The sequence below is a fragment of the Perca fluviatilis genome, chromosome 8 (genome assembly GCF_010015445.1).
Source record: "Perca fluviatilis chromosome 8, GENO_Pfluv_1.0, whole genome shotgun sequence".
Classification (NCBI taxonomy): domain Eukaryota; kingdom Metazoa; phylum Chordata; class Actinopteri; order Perciformes; family Percidae; genus Perca; species Perca fluviatilis.
Window position 1 is genome coordinate 4,253,418 of NC_053119.1, and position 22,443 is coordinate 4,275,860.

Consider the following 22,443-nt stretch of genomic DNA (forward strand, 5'->3'; position numbering starts at 1 on the left):
ACAGGGGTAGGTGAATTAAAACAATGTCTGAGTTGAAAATGCATCTTCTTGTCACGTAAGGGCCCTGTTCATGTTGCACAGATATTTAAATTGGATTTTGTGTCTGTTAAGAGGAGCTGTAAAAATTGCCCTGACAACTGCCGTTTTGGCTCAGTGGAAGCTTGTACACCTAGCTGCTGCTACTGCCTGTTGCCTGCACCGATTCGGGTTGGGTTTTTTCAAACGAAAGTACACGCATATTTATAGCGATCAAGATTAATGAAAAAATTGGCCAGAATTCTCCTTTAAGACCAGGTGTAAGCCCTGTTGGTGCATGGATACAGGCAGGCGCCATCTTGGGAAACAGTTATGACCAGTCGAACCACGAACGCTGTGTTTGAGCTATGTTACTGGTTACTGGTTACACGGAGTTCGTCGTTCGACTGGTCGTGACTGTTTTCCAAGATGGCGCCCGCGTGTATACATGAACGCTACTATCTTCATAAACTATCTTTTTAACAAACTGTCTGTACACTTACAAAGTTCTCAATGCTTCGGTTTACATGTAGGGACCCTAATTATGCTACCGTGGAAGTGTGGTGCTATTTCGAGCCTTGTTAGTGATATAGAAATAGCGATTTACCCTCTGCACCGAAACCTAGCGTTAGAAGCTAATCACCTGTTTGCACTAGCTTGTTTCAAGCTAAAGGCACATTAGATTAACATGAAAACATATCCCAGAGAACGGTAGACATATGTTATTAAGCCCTAGGTTCATTTTGTGCCAGAATTGTCCTTTAAAGTAGGCTGATAAATCTCCACTGAAGGTTGATTTTCTATGCAGAGCATGTTAGAAGCAGTTTATAGAGACAATCATGGCTACTGGAGGAGCGGAAGAACTCAAAGCCATGACGAAGGCTACAGCTCCATCGTATCAGCAGCAGTTGATACTTGATAGTTCCCCGAGAATAGGGGGCTTTGAGACGGGTACTCTATTTTTATATCTAGCTAGTGCTTTTTGTCATTACATTTCTAAGTTAAACTCCTGCATTCTGATGTGCTTCAACACAATTTATACAGATTAAACTAACATTACGCTGCTTACGTGTTAAGGTATCCGTAATAATCCAATACTATTCTAACCTATATGAAAAAAACATTGAAAAGCAATATGGACATGATAAAATTTTGATAACCTTTATTTTGAAGTGGTGCCGGAAGTAGTTGTCCTTACCGGGGCTAACTTGATCAATACGGGGAGTCTGGTTGAAGAAGTTTGTTCCCAGTTCTTTGTTGTAAATCGTTTCCCCGCGTGAGTCTTGCTCTTTCCATCACGTAGCTCATCAGATACAACCGGAGTGATCGACCGGAGCCCGTATGTTTGTATAAACTTGTTCAAGTGGACGTTGTTTAAATATTCGGGGCGTTTTAACTCAGACTCCCCGTTAGCCAAGAATGCTAACGGAAGTTAGCGTAGCGTGCTAGCTGGAAATAGACGGAGACTGAACTCGACCGCACAGCGCTAGTCGGAGAGACTATTGGATAGAGATCAAACCGTATGTTTCATGGATTCACAATGTCCAGATAAACCTGTCTGAATGGACTCTGTGCTGTTCCCTTTATTTGAAAGATTGTACACGTCTGAATTATCTCCTGGTGTCCTGCGAAGCTAAGGAAGTTAGCTTGCTAGCTGGAAGTACACGGACCCGAACGTAACTTCACAGCGCACTTCAGAGTGAGCTAACGGTTTTTAACGGACTGTAACTGAAGGAAACGTTTCTGTCAGTGTGTGAAAATGTCTAAAGTTAAAATGCTGAGAGCTTTTGTGAACCAGCGACTAACTGCGGCTGCTGAAGAGATATTTGGGCTGTTTGAAAGCACGATAGCAGAGTACGAGGAGGAACTTTGTCGTTCAAGAGAGAAGAACGAGCGACAACAGAAACTACTGGACGCTGTTTTCAACCATGAAGTCCAGATACACAGAGCAGGTTGGTACAGCTTCATTGTTATTATACATCTAATCTAATGGGAAACCAGTGGAGGAGGAAGTATTCACAACATTTACTGCAGTAAAAGTGCTAATAAAACACGGAGAAATACTCTGTTGCAGAGTAGAAGTCCTGCATTGAAATGGTTACGTCAGTGAAAGTGTGTAAGTATTATCAGGAAAATGTATTTTAAGTTATAAAAGATATTGAAATGTCCCCTGTGACTGTTTAAAGGGCCAATATGTAATATATTTACTACTGTATAAAATCCAAAAATTACCCCAATGCGTCATCAGATATTAAGGAAACATTCTGCGGTTAAGGGGAAATTTAAGGGAAACTTAAAGCTGGGAAAGTCCGATTCAGCAGGAAACATAATTTACGTTGCTGAGTGACTGATCCTCCATTTCTTAAACCTCTGACTGTATTGAAAGCGTGTTAGTCATTAAGGAAAATTATTAATTATGTCTAAACCACACTTTTGACTTTGTTTTTATGAGCATGTAATAAAGGGAGATTTTTTTCCATATGTACACCACATTAGACCAGGTCCAGATCCAAAACTACTACACCTAGATTGGTCAAATCTGGACTAAATTATCCCAGAGAGGCTAAAGATTCTTAAAAAACACAGTTTCAGATTAGTGAAAGCTTTATTCTATTTGTGAAAATGCAAAAGTGTGTCCTGTGAAGTGTCCTTCACTGTGCTTTGGTCATGTCACGCTAGTTAACACTACACTCAGCAGCAGGTAACGTTAGCCTACCGTTAGCTAGGGCTTTGACTCCGAACTTCGTTATTCGAATATCATTCTAATATTTAAAAAAAAAATAATGATATTCGAACGAATATTAGCCAGCCCTTAATATTCGAACCTGTTATGGGCATTATTTTTTGTAAATGCGTTTGCTTGTAAACGTTGTTTTCAGTTCAGATTTTGAGGCTTTTTCAAGCATTTCAAAATGTAACTACACGTCTCTCGGCCGTGGCTCGGTAGCGGTGCATTCCCCCCTAATTCTCTAATTCTCAAAGAAAGCTGGCTGGCCCAGGCCAGGACCAGGACCAGGCCAGACCAGGGCCAGGCCAGCTCAGCGGGGTCTTTCTCCTGTCGCGTGCCGTTGTCTCTCCTACCTACACCGGCGCCGCACCCTGTCCCTTCTCCCCTTCCTACCTGCTGCTCAGTGCTGCTGCACATGAGGAGAGAGTACAGAGGGGCTGCTCCTCACTCACACAACAGAAGAGAGAGGGGACTGTTTCGGCGCCACAGGAGAGAAATACATGGCGTGCTCGCTGGACAATACTGGCGACTCTTTTTTTATCTTACAGAAAATCGCCAGATTTGTCGCTAGTCGCTTTTGTGAAAAAAAAGTCGCTAAGTTGGTAACACCGCACACACACACACACACACACACACACACACACACACACACACACACACACACACACACTGGCTCGACGCACACACCAGCACAAGAGTATAAACATCAGACCACTTATAGGCTACGGTGAAAGCTCCGAACTTCCTGTTGAAAGCACACTGTTTGTGTTTAATCCAGGGTCTGAATTTAAAAAAACATTTTAAACTGAAGGCATTTAATGGTCAAAATATTATTAATAAATATTCGAATATATTCTAATATTAATGTTAATAAACAAACGAACTTCGAATATGATTTTTGGGCAAAAGTCAAAGCCCTAGCGTTAGCTAACAGCTGGAGTAAACACGGTTAAAATGCTGAGAGCTAAACGGTGTAAGAGTGTGTCTGTATTTCACTGGAGAGGAACGTATGACTGTGTGCAGCTGCCGTTGTCAGAAAATCTAAATTGTGTCACCTTTTTCAGCCCTTCTGAGTTTGCAGGTATGATAGTGCACCTTTTAATTATTATGTTGTCACTTTTTTTTACCACAACTTTATTACTAATACATTACAATTATTGTCATTATTAAAAGGAAAAGCAGCAAATCTGGTACCATGAAATGTTTTTACATGTCAAATGACTTCAAATGACTTATTGCTTTTTAACAGGTAGGTGTTTACTGCGGGGCAGTGACCAGGGACGTCTCCATGACACCCATGGGCTTAAATCTTATCTAACAGTTGAGTTGGGGGGGGGGCTATAAACAAGAACATTTCGGAAGAGCAATTTTTTAAGGGGACACAAATAATACAGCCAAAATGTAACTTGTAGAGAAAATGTGTTCACAGAGGAAAGCCTTAAAGGTCGATTCAGGCGCCAAATGAATGAATGAGTCGACTGTTCTCTGGGATATGATTTCATGCTAATCGAATGTTACCAGTTTTAGCCCAAACCGCTAATTAGCTTATAGCGCTAGTCGTCGGGGCAGAGGGTAAATCGCTATTTCTACACCACTAACGAGGCTCAAAATAGCACCACACTTCCACGGTATCATAATGAGGGTCCCTACATGTTAACAGAAGCAATTGAGAACTTTGTAAGTGTACAGACAGTTTATTGAAAAGATTTTAAAAGAGTTTATAAAGACAGTACCGTTCGGTATACAGGCGGGCGCCATCTTGGGAAACCAGTCGAACCAGTCGCATACAGGTGAAACTCGGAAAATTAGAATATCGTGCAAAAGTTCAATTATTTCAGTAATTCGACTTAAAAGGTGAAACTAATATATACTCATTACATGCAAAGTGAGATATTTCAAGCCTTTATTTGTTATAATTTTGATGATTGTGGCTTACAGTTTATGAAAACCCCAAATTAAAAAATCTCAGAAAATTAGAATATTGTGTAAAGGTTCGTTATTGTAATGTCACACTCTAATCCGCTAATTAATCCAAAACACATGCAAAGGGTTCCTGAGCCTTTAAATGGTCTCTCAGTCTGGTTCAGTAGAATTCACCATCATGGGGAAGACTGCTGACCTGACAGGTGTGCCGAAAACCATCTTGACACCCTCCACAAGGAGGGAAAGCCTCAAATATTGCCCTTTTTATATAGAGAGTGTGGCCAACTAGGGAATCGAATGTTCTGAGCTATCCCGTTATGCGATTGGTTCCGAGGTGGTCACGTGTTTCGTGGACTCCATGTTTGATAACAACATTCATCTGATTCCCATTGATAGAGTGGGGGAAAAAAATGATGAATTATTTAAAAAAAAATTAAATAAATCACTGAAAAGATGCCCAAGACAGGGAAGGGGCAAAAGATTTCACAAGTTCCCCCGTGAACCAAAAAGGTGAAAGGTATGGGAGCTGTTCATTATTGTGTGAGGTAGCCTAAATGTCAATTTCTCTCTTCGATATGATAACAAATGACATACAGTACAGGCCAAAAGTTTGGACACACCTTCTCAATCAATGTGTTTCTTTATTTTCATGACTATTTACATTGTAGATTCTCACTGAAGGCATCAAAACTATGAATGAACACATATGGAATTATGTACTTAACAAAAAAGTGTGAAATAACTGAAAACATGTCTTATATTTTAGATTCTTCAAAGTAGCCACCCTTTGCTTTTTTTGATAACTCTGCAAACCCTTGGTGTTCTCTCAATGAGCTTCATGAGGTAGTCACCTGAAATGGTTTTACCTTCACAGGTGTGCTTTGTCAGGGTTAATTAGTGGAAGTTTTTCCCTTATTAATAAAAAAGCAAAGGGTGGCTACTTTGAAGAATCTAAAATATAAAGCCCTATTCGCACGGGATAAGTATTATCTTGGGACATCGTGTGAATTATAAATAACCCACCCACGTATGAGTTTCATCTGGCGCATTCGAACGGGATAAGCGAAGCCTGTGATTTTACTCGAATTTACTGACATTAAGCAACAGTAGAAACATGGGGGTGGGTAGCTCTGCTACGTGTGTTTGTGTGTGGTCAGATCTCGAGGACACACACGCGCACACACACACACACACAATCTCAACCGGGTAGTCAGTCATCGTCCGAACTGCGACCTCTCCTTTTCCTTTCTCTCACTTTTTTCTCCGGGTGGTGTCAAGCAGGGTCCGGTTAGATGGATAAAACAAAACATTTCACCAGGTTAAAATCTATTAGCTCAAGCTTTACGCTTGATTTATTTGTAACATTAACCTCTAATTATGAAGTGAGCCCCCTCGCTTGATTGTTATCATGTCATTATTTTTGATAAGCTATGGCTTGGAGATGTCTTGTCGTTATCTCTAGATTTATGATAACATAAAAAATATATTTACCGCATGCTGCTATACATGTCATCCATCGCCATCTAATCATTCTTTTTGTCTTCGCACTTGTGGTGGTTTTCATCTTTCTCTTTCTGCAAATTGTATATGATGTATAGTGACATGACCCAGCACCCAAAACACTGTCAAAACACTCCAACGCACCCTCCATTCTTCGCGAAAGATGGATAAAAAGGCGCAAAAGGAGGAAATAGGTACCTATGTACCTTGAAAAAACAAAAAAGCCCCGCCAAATCCTGGACAAATCAGAGATGCCGATTCGCACGGGACTAATATTATCACAGGACCTCCGTTTTCGGCGAAATATGGTAGGTCATTTGCGGTGGAATTATTACTTTACAAATTACAGACATGACCGATTCGCACGGGATTAAGATCACAGACAACCTCCGCAATTATTACAAATTACTGGAGGTCACCAGGTAATACTTATCCCGTGCGAATAGGGCTTAAGACATGTTTTCAGTTATTTCACACTTTTTTGTTAAGTACATAATCCCATATGTGTTCATTCATAGTTTTGATGCCTTCAGTGAGAATCTACAATGTAAATAGTCATGAAAATAAAAAGGAAACACATTGAATGAGAAGGTGTGTCCAAACTTTTGGCCTGTACTGTAGGACAAATATAGTAATACCATCCTTAATGTGTACACTGCTGTCAAAAAAGTTCTAACACTGCTTTAGAAATGAATGAAGTTTGAATTTAGCCTTATGCTATTGTTAGCTTTTTCGCTAGCACTCCATGTACCTAAGTGCTTGTGATCTTGCCACAGTCATATCTACGGCTTTTGGTCTCAACCGAGTCCAGGTGTCTTTATTATGTTCATAATAATATTGGAGGGAAAGTGAAACACAGCTTGCACAGGGATGATGTTCGGCTTTTCACAAGTTTACGCCGACGAATATTTACCTAGCCTGCTAGGTAAATATTACATTAGAAAGGTAAACACTGCGCAGAGACTTATTGGGCGACTTGGTCACTCACTACAATGGGCATTTTTTTGAGGCCCATTTACGATATAGAAGGTAAATATACACTGGAATATTTCCATAAGGGCCTTTTACATATTGACAAACGTTGATAATAACATGTTTATGGTGAAAATAAGCGATTTAATAATAATAATTTTAATATTTATTTCAAGATAGCATATTCGCCCCATAGGGTTACACTGTAGAGTCATCTGACGTTGGTATCCAATATGGCGCCCATGATTTGAGTTGGCCACACTCTCTATATAAAGGGCACTAGCCTCAAAAGGTAAATGCAAAATAAGTTGGCTGTTCAGGTGGTCGTGCCTCCGCCTGAACCTGCCCTGTGCCAGAGCGGTCCTGCAGCTTTCCAGGATGTGTTGCAGAGAGGCGTTGGTGGTCCCACAGAGGTCGCAGGCCTGCTCTGTTCCCAGCCACTGGTGCAGATTGCGAGGGGAGGGCAGGGTGTCGTAGGTTGCCCTAATCAGGAAACTGAGTCAGGCTTGTGGCAGCTTCCTTATGTTTGCCCAGCTAACTCGCCGGCTCAGCACCCCTTCCTAGCTGTCCATCGTCCCTGTTGCCCCTGAGCCACAGCTTTGACCCTATACTCTTCTTGTGCCATCCTTGTCACCTCTGCGATAACAAGGTCCTTCCTCTCCTTTTGGCTAGCTCTGGACCTCAAGATGGATGGGTCGTTCCATCCCAACCCTGTCCGTCCTGTTTGGACTGTGCCCACAACTTCCTGGTGTTGCAGCCTGCCCGCTGCTTTCTGGACTTCTTCCGCCCTCCATTTTCTACTGTGTAAAATGCATACCATGAATGAAAATCAGGGATGCACCGAATTCAGGAGTCGGCTTCGGACGAATATTGGGCCTTTTGACTGGGTTCGGTTTCTGTTGAACCGTCGAATTTATTTTATTTTTTTCACCGAACCCAACGCTTGCAGTATGCGTGCTACGCTGGTCGACGTGATGACTCCGCCATTGATTACGGGAAGGTGTTTACGTAGGTGTAGCGTTCAATGCAGAAAGTGGAAATGGCTGTGAGAAAGTGGACATGGAACTCTACTCCTTCTTTGTCAAAAGAAGGCAATTCAAGTCCAGCTACATGTTCAACTTGCAATGCCGATTTGTCTCATGGTGGCGAGGACCCTAAACTATACACAACATTGCCGCTGTTAAAACATTTGCGTATGTAACATCCGAAAGAATACGAGTTGTGCATGAAGGAATCTCCAGACAGCAGCCAGAATGCAGCAACTTCAGGTACGGGAAAGGAAGGACAGTCACAGCTAAAAGCTGGTGTTAACCAGACGGCCATTACCAGCTTTGCTAGTCCTACACCCAACTACTTTTACAGTTAAACTGAAATAAAATGAAAAATACACTGCTGTGGACGTTGTTTACTTCATGTTTACTGTGTTAATGGACTGAGGATGGGAGTAACATTCGGATTCGGCAGAAACTTAACCAGTGGATTCGGTATTTGGCCGAACCCAATATAACAAACAAAAATACCATATTTTATGTAAAGAGAAATTAAGAGTTTTTTTTAATACACGTGCATGTATTTGATTCTTCTCCTCAGATGTCCAGCAGCTGTCAGTGGATAAAGATTGGGTTCCCCCTGAGCAGCAGGAGTGGAGCTCCAGTCTGGACCAGGAGGACCTAGAGCCCCCCCCACACATTAAAGAGGAACAGGAGGAACTCTGGACCAGTCAGGAGGAAGAGCAGCTTCAAGGGCTGGAGGAGGCTGATATCAAGTTCCCGTTCACTTCTGTCCCTGTGAAGAGTGAAGAAGATGATGAAGAGAAAGCTCAGTCCTTCCAGCTTCATGAAAGCCAAACTGAGGAGAACAGAGAGGCCGAGAGAACAGAAGGTGATGGAGAGGACTGGGGAGGACCAGGACCAGCCAGGAACTCAGATCCAGATAGTCCTTTACAACCAGCTACTCATGACAAGACTTCAGACTCTTCCTCTGAAACAGAAGTGAAACCATTTTGTTGCTCCTTTTGTGGTAAAAGATACCCTCTGAAGTCATCCTTAACGAGTCACATGATACTTCATTCAGAAGAAAAACGGTTCACCTGCCCAGTGTGTGAACTAGTTTTCAGTAGCAAAGGCAATTTGGTTATACACATGAGAATCCACACAGGGGAGAGACCATTTAGTTGCCCATTTTGTAGTAAAAGATTCGCACAAAAGGGAAATCTGAGAAAACACATGACTCTCCACACAGGGGATAAACCATTTAGTTGTTCAGTTTGCGGTAAAAGTTTTGCACAAAAGGAAACTCTGAAAAAACACTTGATTGTCCACACAGGGGACAAATCATTTAGTTGTTCGGTTTGTGGTAAAAGTTTTGCACTGAAGCAAAATCTGAAACAACACTTGACTATCCACACCGGGGAGAAACCATTTAGTTGTTCGTTTTGTGGTAAGAGTTTCACACAAAACCGAAATCTGAAACGACACCTGACTGTCCACACGGGGGAGGAACCAGTTACTTCCAGCGTTTAAGCGTGTTGGTCCAACAGTCACAATTCAGAATGCATGTGAATTGCGGATTAATTGCAAAGTTTAACCATAATAATACTGTGAAATGTTTTTACTGTCCCTGTTAATTAAAGTAGGCTGGTACATCTCTATGGAGGGTTGCCGTGAAATCATACAGGCAACGCAATCTTCTATGCAGAGCATAGCATGTTAAAAGCAGTTTATATAGTAGTGTAGTATATAGACGATCGTGGCTACTGGAGGAGCAGAAGAACTCAAAGCCATGACGCCGGCCACAGCTCTGCTTTGGCAGACATTACGTGTTAGTTTAGGCGACAAAAAGTGAGCGTCATGCGGTGACGGTTAACAATTAAATTTAGGCACCAAAAATAACCAGTTAAGTTTAGGAAAAAGAAGGTGGCGTGGATTAAAACACTCCCAAGGAACACACTTTTTCTGGGCTGAAAGTCCTTTTGTTTTCCCCGGGAAAGCGAATTCAGCACTTGAACAGGCTGTGATTTATGTGAATATTGTGATCCGTTGCAGCCCAAGTTGGTAAGGGGCAGCAGAAATAAATCAAGCTACAGAGATGTTTGCTGAGCCAGTAGTTTCCCAGCTGGATTGAAGTACTGAAGGCTAGACTTGGTTCAACACTATCTTGAAGTCTCTTCGGAATCCCAACCAGAGACTGATGAGGTGGTCGTTGTTCTTGCAGCCATTGTTGACGATGTAATTGCAGACGCGCTGTCTCGCGCGCGCCTAGATCCTTAATTTCACATTCACAACTGTTCTCTTTTCTGAGTTATCCCCTATTCCTCTGTCTTTCATTGCCTTAAATTGCTCCTGTGGTACCCAGGGTTGCTGGATCTTGGAGACAAGTGGACCGCATTGGAGGATGTAACCAGAAGGAGAGTGGTGTTTATATGGGACTATGGGTAACGTATTGGCCATGTAGCCAACTTGCCTTTGAACATAACTTTAAGGTACAGTGTTAATAAAAAAGACAAATGGAGGTATAGAGAGCCGAAGTCCCGCCCTTCTACTTACGGCCAATGGGACCTATCTTTCGAAAAAGTATGAACTAGAGTCAATGGAGGGATAATAATTATTTTTTGATCTCGTTTGAATTGAGCCGTGGATTCCAAATATGATGTTCGTCAATTTAAAACATTATTTTTCAACCGAAGAAAGTCTCCGTTTATTGTTAAACTGTTGAAGTATCAGACTGTGAAAATACGTAATTATAAAGACTACAAACTTCATGGATGACGTCTCGCTGAAGCTACGATGTCTGTGCGTATCGTACCGGGGATGTAACGTTACTCTAATGAGCAGAGGATCTCGCTTGTTCTTTTGCTTCTCTGCTGAAAACACTTCACTGGATAAAACACATCAGGTACGATAACGTTACATGTGTTGTTTAACAGAGCTAAGCTAGCTAGCTAGCGAGCAAGCCGATCATCAAGCTAGGTGAGGTAGCTAGTGTGAGACGGGAGATGTAGTCCACTGGGAGATGTAGTCCACTGAGCGGTTTCACACAAAACTAAGTGGTACTATGACAAACCTACGGCTAACTGAGACTTTCTTCGGTTGAAAACTTATCATTTAAACTGACGAACATCATATGTGTAATCCGTGGCTCGATTCAAACGGGATCAAAAAATAATTTGCCTCTCCCCGTTCACTACCGTTGATATTTTTTCCGAGTTAAGGTCCCATGAGGTCCACAGGAAGGGGCGGGACTTCGGCTCTCAATAGTGTTCATGATTGTTATCGTGGTTCTTAGAAGATCCCCGTTTTCATGGAGGGGGTGTTACGACCCCTCCCATTTTTTTTGCCTGCTGTTGGCTTCTCTGGCTTTTCCTGACTGAGCTGGCAGTTTGGGAGGGTTCGTTAGCTAATTGGTGGACACCTGTGTAGGGCTCAACCAAGACTACTTGTACAAGTCATGTCTCATTGTTGTAGCCCGGGAAAACCCTGACGAACTTCCGGTATATTTGAGATTTGCTCTGCAAGTCAGTCTGGCCAAGAGCCCCATTCAAGCCCATTTCCAATTTCTCCAAATCGAGGCACCAATCACAACCTGAGGCGGGCTTTACACGATGAAGATTTTGTTTACGTTCAACATGACGGCTACCGAAGCGCAGTGTCACCCAGATCGTTGGTCTGATTGGTTGAAGGACTATCTGATTGTGCCCAGAGGCATTTTAGTGGAGTCCGTTGGTGACGCCCCCTTTGGCAATGGGCTGCAAATGAAGTTTGCCCACACCCACTCTCAGTTACAACTGAGAAGGGTCTGGTGTCAACCAATCAATCATTGTTGTGCCTCTGCCTTCTCCTTCTCCTAGGCTCCACATTTCCTGGTTTAGGTTTGTTTCACCTCCTCTCGGTTTGTGAGCTAAAGACTGTTTGTTTGTGTGTTTTTGTTTGTCTGATTTTAAGCTGATACAGAAACTAAAATGATCCTTTTAGCTTACTCTACTATGGTGCCTTGTTAAATTACTAACATTACCATAAATGACGACGCCGTAGTGGAAATGTCCGTCATCCATTAACTACTATAAATTAGGCTACCGGGGATTTGTGCTCTTATTTTTCTAAACTGTGAATAAAAACTTATTTGCCAACATTAGCTAAGGTCCTAAGGAGTATGGTTGTTGATGGTAGGCCTGTCGCGATAGTCAATAAATCGAGTTATCGCATGATAAGAAAAAATGAGCTCGATAATTTTTCCGGCCGCGATAATTTCCGTTTGCATGCTTGTTTATTTTCCTCGTCTCTCCCTCTCTCTCTCTACCAAAGAGACTGGAGGACCACTCTCGGTTCCTTAGCGTAACGAGGAGTGAACCCTCTTGTCAGGCGCGTGGTCTTTGTGTGGGCGGTAGGCTACTCAGGCGGAGAGAGCGAGGGGTTGGAGCGGGTTTCCTGCAGCACTTTGCAGTTAAGGCGACCGTCAAAAAGGAAAGTATATGAGCGATATCCACCGTGTTACTCGGCGTCCCGTTTTCTCCGTTTCATTCCAAACCACACAGCTGACAACCTGCAGGTGGAGACAGTCGGGCTCGGACATACACGCCGCTGTGGACTCGTCCTCGCAAGCGGTTTCAGGAAAGTGGCTCCATTGTCTGGCCGATCACCGAACATTAACGGTACAAGCCTACAGCTGTCCGCGGACACGGAGTGTTTTTTGTGTGTGTTTGTTTGTGTGTGTGTGTGTGTGTGTGTGTTGTGTGTGTGTGTGTGTGTGTGTGTGACGACCCAACTAAGTCCCGACCTGCAGAGGAGCAGAAGCGCGACCTTCGCGCCAAAATGAAGGCTGAAAAACAGAACTATTTTGGTACATTTACCGCCACGTGGCAGCTAGCCATACATTTAGATTTTATTTTTTTATTATATATTATTTAAATGTAATATTTAGTGTTAAATAATTGTAAAATGTAGTACAGAGTCTCTAGTCTGAGAACTTACGTGTCACAAACGGCAATTCCACAACTGTACATCAGCGTGAAAGACGACATACCAAAGGAGATCAAAGACATATTGTGGATATTTAAAATGTCTTCCAGTTCCAGTGTTAAATATTCTTTAGAAATAAAAGTGTATTGATCTTTGAAAAGGTGTACCTGTAGTAGTAGTAGTAGTAGTATTAGTATTAGGCCTATTATTTGGACATTATCATTATATTAGATGCAAATGGTCTCTCGATGACAATATTATCGTTTATCGCAATAATTTCTGGGACAATTTATCGTCCAGCAAAATTTGTTATAGTGACAGGCCTAGTTGATGGTAATTGTTGATTTTGTTTAGATGTGCCAAATTGTAATTTTATAAGTGATTATTGGTCGGACTGTTGATCTAAAGCTATGCTAGCGGCATATTTATTAACCTTCCTGTTGTCCCCGGGTCAAGTCCGACCCCTTTTCAAAGTTTCCTATATCAGAAATGTGCGTTTCTTTCAATAAAATTGCCCCAAAATAACCTGGATGGTTCAACTCAGCGCTCTTCGCAATTCAAATGTTTAAAAAAATGTTTCCTTAAATGACATAAAAGTGACAAAAGCGCCAAAAACATTGAAAAAAGCAACTAAAGGCATTGAAAGTCTAGAAGAAACAGCAGAATAAGTATTTGAAACAAGCGTCAAAACAAAAAGGCACTAACAATGTTTTAAAAACTGACAAAAGATTTTTTTTAAAGTGGAAAAAAGCATTGAAAAAAGTGTTGATTTTCACCCGGGAGGACAACACAAGGGTTAAATACATATTTTTTTTTAAATTTGACCAAAAGGCAATTATATTTTTTAATCGCAATTATTTCTGAGACAATGAATTGTGCAGCAAAATTTGCAATTGTTACAGCTCTACTTCCAGGTGCTACTTCCAGTCGGGTTGGTTTTGTATGTGTTTCCCCAGATTTCCACACAGTAACTTATATAAAGCAGTATGAGTGTATTCTATACAGTATTCAGTGATTTACTGTCCAACATATATCTTGATTCATTCAATATTGCTGTTGTAAATATTTTATTTGTACTAGAGTGCAACACTGTTTTCCTGTTTGTGTGAACAAACCTTGAGACAATCCATCCATCCATTCTATCTTTCGTATCTTACTAAAGCTCAACTAAATGAATGGAGCGATTGTTAGAGAATATATATGCTTGTGTGTCTCATTAAACCTTTAGAACATTGTGATCTGAACCCTTGCTTCGTGTCACTTTGTTCTCAGAGCTCGCCACTGCTTTTTAGTCTACTAACAGGGGTCAAGCCAGTAGAGCAGTGTTTCTCAATTGGGGGTAGGTGTCCCCCTAGGGCAGGGGGGGGGGGGTCAAACTCAACTTCACTAAGAGCAAGACTGGAAAATAAGGATCACATCAACGGTCAGACGTGTTTAGTTCATTAACAGGCTTTTATTTAAGAGAAAAAGTCAAATATTTTCACTGTATTATTGCCTCATTTCTCTTTCTCACTTACAGTTTGAGCCTCTGCAACAAAGATCCTCAGCCATCAGAGGAAAAAAGTGTAAAAAGCAATAAATTTGTCTTTTTAAAAGCACCAAAAAGTGTGGCAAAAACATCGACAAAAGCCCTATTCGCACGGGATAAGTATTACCTGGGGACCTCTTGTAGTTTATAAATTACCCCCACACGTCTGTGTTTCGTCTGGCGCATTCACACGGGATAACTGAAGTCTGTATTTTACTCAAATTTACAGACATTATCCCCCGGATATGATGTCAAAACTTTTCATTTATAATTGACAACGCAGCCAGTTAGACCCCAAATCACAGAGATGCCGATTTGCACGGGAGTAATATTATCACGGGACCTCCGTTTTCGGCGAAATATGGTAGGTCATTTGCGGGGAATTATTACTTTACAAATTACAGACATGACCGATTCGCACGGGATTAAGATCACAGACAACCTCCGCGATTATTACAAATGACTGGAGGTCACCAGGTAATACTTATCCCGTGCGAATAGGGCTAAAGGCACCAAAAACATTTAGAAAATGCAACAAAATGTGCCCTAGGGGTACTTTGAAGGACTTCAGAGGGTGCGTAAGAGTTTTTTACAAAAGGTTTTTCAGTTACAAGGCTGTAATTACTTCTACAAGTTTTTGTCACTTTTTCTTGAGTTTGTCGCTTTTTGGAATTTTTTGTCACTTTTGTCGCCCTAGTGTTGCCTTCCTTCTTTCGACTGTTTTTTTCCGAAGTTTTTATTGCTTTCTGTAAGCTTGTCTCTTTTTTTTCTAAGTTTTTGTTACTATTTTCGACCTATTCTTGCCTTCCTTCCTTGTTTCTACGTTTTTTTTTTTAAGGTTTTTGTCGCCTTTTTTCATCTAAATGTTTTCCAGGTACAAGGCTGTTGTTAAGAAAATCTACCGCTGACAAAACAATCCTGATCATACTGTTTCACAACAATTGCTGTGGTCTTTTGCCAGTTTGGCTTTGATGTGGTTTATGTGAGGTTTCCAGCTGATTTTGTGGTCTAAAATCACACCAAGATTATACTTTCTATAATTATGTTGTTGAGTTTAAATTCTACTTGAGGGTTAGTTTAAGGTATTCCAAATAACATCTGTGTTTTGCTCGGATTTAATGACCTCAAACATCAAACCACCGTTTCAATTTATTCATTTCTGGAGTGATCACTTCCAAAAGCTCCTGTAACTTGTCCCCACAACAGAAAATGTGTCATCCGCAAATAAAATAAATGTAAGTACTCTACAAAGATCATTGATGTAAGTTATGAAAGATGTGGACCTATAGACCCCTGTGGTACACCACAAGTTATGTTCATGTATGTAGATTTGTGTTCAACAATTTCTACAAATTGTTGCCTGTTTCTTAAGTAGCTACTCACCCAATCCAATCCAACCATATTTCTCTAGTTTATGTAATAAAATGTCATGATTTATCGTGTCAAATGCTTTCTTTAGGTTCTACATATTTCTTCTTGTCTATGCAATTTGTGAGTTCCTCAATTAGTTCCATTAGTGCCAAAGATGTTGATCTGTTTGTCCTGAATCCGTATCGACTGTCAACCAGAAGCTTGTATGTTCAATGAAATTTAAGTCTTTCTGTTAAAATGCTTTTTGAAGGATTTAGGACACGTGTCAAACTCGAGGCCCTCGGGCCAAATCCGGCCCCTCGCAGATTATGATCCGGCCCGCATATTACATATTACAATTTAGGTTCACAATACATTTTGGGCCACCTATTTTTTGTCACTTTTTCTGACGTTTTTGTCACTTTTGCCGAAATGTTTTGAATTTTTTCTGACTATTTTTGCCACTTTTTCTAATGTTTTTGGGTGCTTCTTTTCTATGATGGCTGAGGAGCTTTCTCCTGACTTCTTTAGGACTTTATGTCGACCAAACTGTAAGTGAGAAGACTATAAGACATGCAATGATACAGTCAAATATATTTCTTCATTTAGCCTATGTGAAGAAGAAAAACCCAGATGACAATTCAAATAATACTAAAATTACAATGCAAAGTATGTTGTCACGTGTCATTGGGCATTTTTAAGTGGGTATATGGAAATCCTGGAGATTTCTTAGTGGGTATACCGTACGCTGCATTGAAACACTTTACAATTAATTCACCCTGAGCATCAATTTGAGATTGAATTTGGAAGCAGTCATGGTTTTTATATCTGCGGCAGGATTACCCTTCTGAAACTAACGATACCTGGAAATATATAATATTATATAATATAATATAATATTACCTAAACTGACCTGTGAGAGGCAGCAATGTGCAAAGAAAGCCATAAGAAGAGGATGAGCTTTTATTTTGAAGAAGCGGTACCGGAAACGGTTGTATTGACCGTGGCTACTTGAGCAATGCGGAGTCTGGTTTCTTGTTGTTGTAATAAACCGTTTCCCCCGCGTGAGTCCTGCTCTTTCCGTCACGTAACTCATCACATACAACCGGAGTGAACCCCCGGAGCCCGTATGTTTGGATAAACTTGTTCAAGTGGACTTTGTGTAAATGTACACGAAGTTTTACTTCAGGCACATCTCCGTTAGCCAAGAATGCTAACGGGAGCTAGCGTAGCTGCAAATAGACGGAGACAGAATTTGGCCATTTGGTCAGAGGTGCGCAAACGGTGTTTTTGACGCAGTTTGTTCGGAGGAAACGTTTCTGTCGTTGTGTGAAAATGTGTAAAGTCCAAATGCTGAGAGCGTTGGTGGAGCAGCGACTAACTGCGGCTGCTGAAGAGATATTTGGGCTGTTTGAAAGAACGATAGCAGAGTACGAGGAGGAACTTTGTCGTTCAAAAGAGGAGAACGAGCGACAACAGAAACTACTGGACGCTGTTTTCAGCCCTCAGCTTCGGTTACACAGAGCAGGTTTGTTACCTTTACTTCTCTTTTTTTATTTTATTTATTTATTTATTTTTTTATTGACAAAATGTAGTTTACAAAAATCAGGTAAGCAATGATAGCACGTGAACAAGTGCACAAAATTATGAAAATAATAATAAAAATATATATATATACATATATAGAAACATACGAAGCAATACAAACGAGAAATAACAAAAACATATAAAAGAAATATCAGACAATACAGACAACAACAAAAAAATAAAATAAATTAAAAAGTACAAGAAGACATAAATTTACAGTTAGTCAGGTTTCAGGGAAAAAAACTCTACAGTTTACACAATTTTAATACATTTTTTTTTTGTTATGCAACGATCTAAGTGACTTAAGTAGAGATTTAAATTCTGTGAGAAAAGGTACAAAATTAGGAGGTGAGTTAGAAAATGTCTGCTTGTGAATATAGAATTTTGCATACAGAATAGACGTTTTTCACGGCAGACATGTTGATGTGTCATAGTAGGAAAAGCACAGGTGTATTCAAAACCATTACTGATGGCTGCATTCCACTTAGGAGAGGTCCTGGTATTAAACCATTAATGATGGCTGCATTCCACTTAGGAGAGACCCTGGTATTAAACCATTACTGATGGCTGCATTCCACTTAGGAGAGACCCTGGTATTAAACCATTACTGATGGCTGCATTCCACTTAGGAGAGACCCTGGTATTAAACCATTACTGATGGCTGCATTCCACTTAGGAGAGGTCCTGGTATTAAACCATTAATGATGGCTGCATTCCACTTAGGAGAGACCCTGGTATTAAACCATTACTGATGGCTGCATTCCACTTAGGAGAGGCCCTGGTATTAAACCATTACTGATGGCTGCATTCCACTTAGGAGAGGTCCTGGTATTAAACCATTACTGATGGCTGTATTCCACTTAGGAGAGGTCCTGGTATTAAACCATTAATGATGGCTGCATTCCACTTAGGAGAGGCCCTGGTATTAAACCATTACTGATGGCTGCATTCCACTTAGGAGAGACCCTGGTATTAAACCATTACTGATGGCTGCATTCCACTTATGAGAGACCCTGGTATTAAACCATTACTGATGGCTGCATTCCACTTAGGAGAGCCCTGGTATTAAACCATTACTGATGGCTGCATTCCACTTAGGAGAGCCTGGTATTAAACCATTACTGATGGCTGCATTCCACTTAGGAGAGGTCCTGGTATTAAACCATTACTGATGGCTGCATTCCACTTATGAGAGGTCCTGGTATTAAACCATTACTGATGGCGGCATTTCCACTTAGGAGAGGTCCTGGTATTAAACCATTAATGATGGCTGCATTCCCGTAAGAGGGGTCCTGGTATTAAACCATTAATGATGGCTGCATTCCACTTAGGAGAGACCCTGGTATTAAACCATTAATGATGGCTGCATTCCACTTAGGAGAGGTCCTGGTATTAAACCATTAATGATGGCTGCATTCCACTTAGGAGAGGTCCTGGTATTAAACCATTAATGATGGCTGCATTCCACTTAGGAGAGACCCTGGTATTAAACCGTATTAAACTTAATGGTGGCGCATTCCACTTAGGAGAGGTCCTGGTATTAAACCATTAATGATGGCTGCATTCCACTTAGGAGAGGTCCTGGTATTAAACCATTACTGATGGCTGCAAGGGCCTCTCCTAAGTGGAATGCAGCCATCATTAATAGGGTTGGGTACCGTTTGGATTTTTACGATTCTGATGCTGAAACCGGTACTTTTTAAAACTATTACAATTCCTAAACCGATTCTTGGAAAAACTGAAAAACGACATCAAAGATGTAATATGTTTACTATAGCGATCACGTGTAGTGAATGGTTAATATGCTTTTACATCCGTTTTGGTGAGCCCAGAGGGAAGATATACAAATATAATACATGGCACTTTAAAAGTCGCCTACATTTACGGTAGCTCGCTAGCTGTAGAAGCTACAGAGAAAGGGTGATATTTTTACATCCGTTTCGGAGCGACGGAGGGAAAATATTTCAGTCGACACATTAAGTGGAACCGGAATTTGCGTTCTAATCCGATCCGATTCCTGCCGGTTGCGTAGGAATCGTTTCCATAGTGGAACTGGGTTTCGGGACCCCTAGTCATTACTGGTTTTGAATGCACCTGTGCTTTTCCTACTATGACATGTCAACATGTCTGCCGTGAAAAAGGTCTATAGGAGAGAGAAATTTGGTGTTTGTTGTTTTTAGTACATTATACCACGTTAATCCTTTTCCTTACAATACTCTAATGAAGCAGAGACGCTTAATGTCAGATAACGTCCATAATAATTGTACTTTTGGGTTCGATTTATAAATTTTTTGACAGTTTTCAGTCGTTATGAGGAGCAATATGAGTGAGAAATTTGGTGATCGTTGTTTAAGTACATTAAACCACGTTAAGCTTTTTATCGTGAAGCGTTTTAGAAGAATGTCCCCTCGTTCTGCGAGAAGCAGTGGCAGCAAAACCGGTCCTGTCCTGTTAGTAGTGTCCTGAGGAGTGTCCCGGGACAGTCGGACACTGTCCTGTGACCCCCAGATGCTGTCCCGTGACTCCATGACTGTCATGGGAGTCACAGGACAGTGTCTGACTGTCCCCTCAGGACACTACTAACAGGACAGGACAGTGTTTGCTGCCACTGCTGCCGGGTTCGGCACCAACGGAGGACAGGCCGAGCTGAGCGGCACCTCAGTGGCAATTTGTCGGTAAATCTCCTGGAAAACCCCACAGGAGATTAGTGTGTGCATGGTGCATGACCGGTATGCTGTCGTCAATCTGAATCATGATTTTGTTAAGCTCGATTTGTTTGTTTTTCATTTTATTTAATTACTTCTGCCGAGGAAGTATTGCCACAAGTTGCCACAGGGTGTCAAAAGTCACCTTCATCTGCAACATAGATGTCAGTAGTCAGTAGGCTATGTTTTAGTTTAGTTTAATTCTTTTTTTTGGCCATCTGTAACTCACAACAGTCAAACATGCGTAGAGACAAGAAACAAACAAGACCGAAAAGGTGTAGGCTGAAGCCGGAGCTTATTACGCCTACCCTTTTTACATAAAAGTATATATTTTCATACAAAAATTTAAGTTACAGAAACTAAGTATACACCATATACCCCAGTACAACACAAGAAGTCCAATACATTTTGTGCACCTTCTGGTATTCACACTTCTGTTTTATATTTCTTAATCACCTTTTATATTTAAATAATTATAATTTGATTTGAGGTAGATACCTAACTAAACTGCGAACATAATAAGTCAGCTAAATGTAAAATTAGGTTTCTAATGAGATGCAAACCCCAGTCCCCTGGGTGTTTGACCCATTCATCCACCATGATCTCCTGCCCTGATGCTCTTTATAATGTTCTTCTCCTCAGATGTCCAGCAGCTGTCGGTGGTGAAAGCAGAGGTTCCCCCTGAGCAGCAGGAGTGGAGCTCCAGTCTGGACCAGGAGGACCCAGAGCCCCCCCCACACATTAAAGAGGAACAGGAGGAATTCTGGACCAGTCAGGAGGGAGAGCAGCTCCAAGGGCTGGAGGAGGCTGATATCAAGTTCCTGTTCACTCCTGTTCCTGTGAAGAGTGACGAAGATGATGAAGAGAAAGCTCAGTCCTCACAGCTTCATGAAACCCAAACTGAGGAGAACAGAGATTCAGAGAGAGCAGAAGCTGATGGAGAGGACTGGGGAGGACCAGAACCAGCCAGGAACTCAGATCCAGATAGTCCTTTACAACCAGCTACTCATAACAAGACTTCAAACTCCTCTGAATCTCAGACTGACAGTGCAGACTGGGAGGAGACTCTGCAAAACAATGAAGTAGCTGTAAGTGATGTGGAATGTAATACTGGAAACACATCAGTTAGCTCCTCTGAATGTGCTGGAAGCTTTGGCGGAAATATCTTTGTATTCAGTCACACTTTGGGTCAACACACGACAACCCACACAGGGGGGAAATCATTTAGTTGTTCAATTTGCAGTAAAACATTCGCAGACCCTAGAAATCTGAGACGACACATGTCCGTCCACACAGGCGAGAAACCATTTATTTGTTCAATTTGCGGTAAAGGATTCGCTCAAAAGACACATCTCAGGAAACACCTGGTTATCCACACAGGTGAGAAAACATTCATTTGTTTCTTCTGTGAAAAAAGATTTCGAGACCGTAGCTCTCTGAAGCGACACCTGATCGTCCACACGGGGGAAAAACAATTTAACTGTTCGCTTTGTGATAAAAGATTCGCACTAAAGCAAACTCTGAAACGGCACTTGCTTGTCCACACGGGGGAGAAGTTATAGTTTTGTGATTAAAGATTTGCAGACCCTAGTGGTCTGAGACGACACTTTACGGTCCACTTTGTAGAAATAGTTGCTCAGACAATTCTTTTCCAGCAGAATTAAAGGTCCCCCATGACATGCTGCTTTTTGGATGCTTTTTATACAGGCCTTAGTGGTCCCCTAATACTGTATCTGAAGTCTCTTTTATATAGGCCTTAGTGGTCCCCTAATACTGTATCTGAAGTCTCTTTTATATAGGCCTTAGTGGTCCCCTAATACTGTATCTGAAGTCTCTTTTATACAGGCCTTAGTGGTCCCCTAATACTGTATCTGAAGTCTCTTTTATATAGGCCTTAGTGGTCCCCTAATACTGTATCTGAAGTCTCTTTTATATAGGCCTTAGTGGTCCCCTAATACTGTATCTGAAGTCTCTTTTATACAGGCCTTAGTGGTCCCCTAATACTGTATCTGAAGTCTCTTTTATATATAGGCCTTAGTGGTCCCCTAATACTGTATCTGAAGTCTCTTTTATATAGGCCTTAGTGGTCCCCTAATACTGTATCTGAAGTCTCTTTTATATAGACCTTAGTGGTCCCCTAATACTGTATCTGAAGTCTCTTTTATATAGGCCTTAGTGGTC

The 22,443-nt window shown here is 41.3% G+C and overlaps 1 protein-coding gene across 1 annotated transcript; it reads left to right on the forward strand.

The window, feature by feature from the left end:
- The first annotated feature begins 1,225 nt into the window (after positions 1 to 1,225).
- LOC120564268 (zinc finger protein 605-like) lies at positions 1,226 to 22,010 on the forward strand. The gene is made up of 3 exons (XM_039809128.1): positions 1,226 to 1,967; positions 8,729 to 9,376; positions 20,902 to 22,010. The coding sequence occupies exons 1-3, from the start codon at positions 1,775 to 1,777 to the stop codon at positions 21,822 to 21,824; spliced, it is 1,764 nt and encodes a 587-aa protein (XP_039665062.1). The 5' UTR covers positions 1,226 to 1,774; the 3' UTR covers positions 21,825 to 22,010.
- The last annotated feature ends 433 nt before the right edge of the window (positions 22,011 to 22,443 follow it).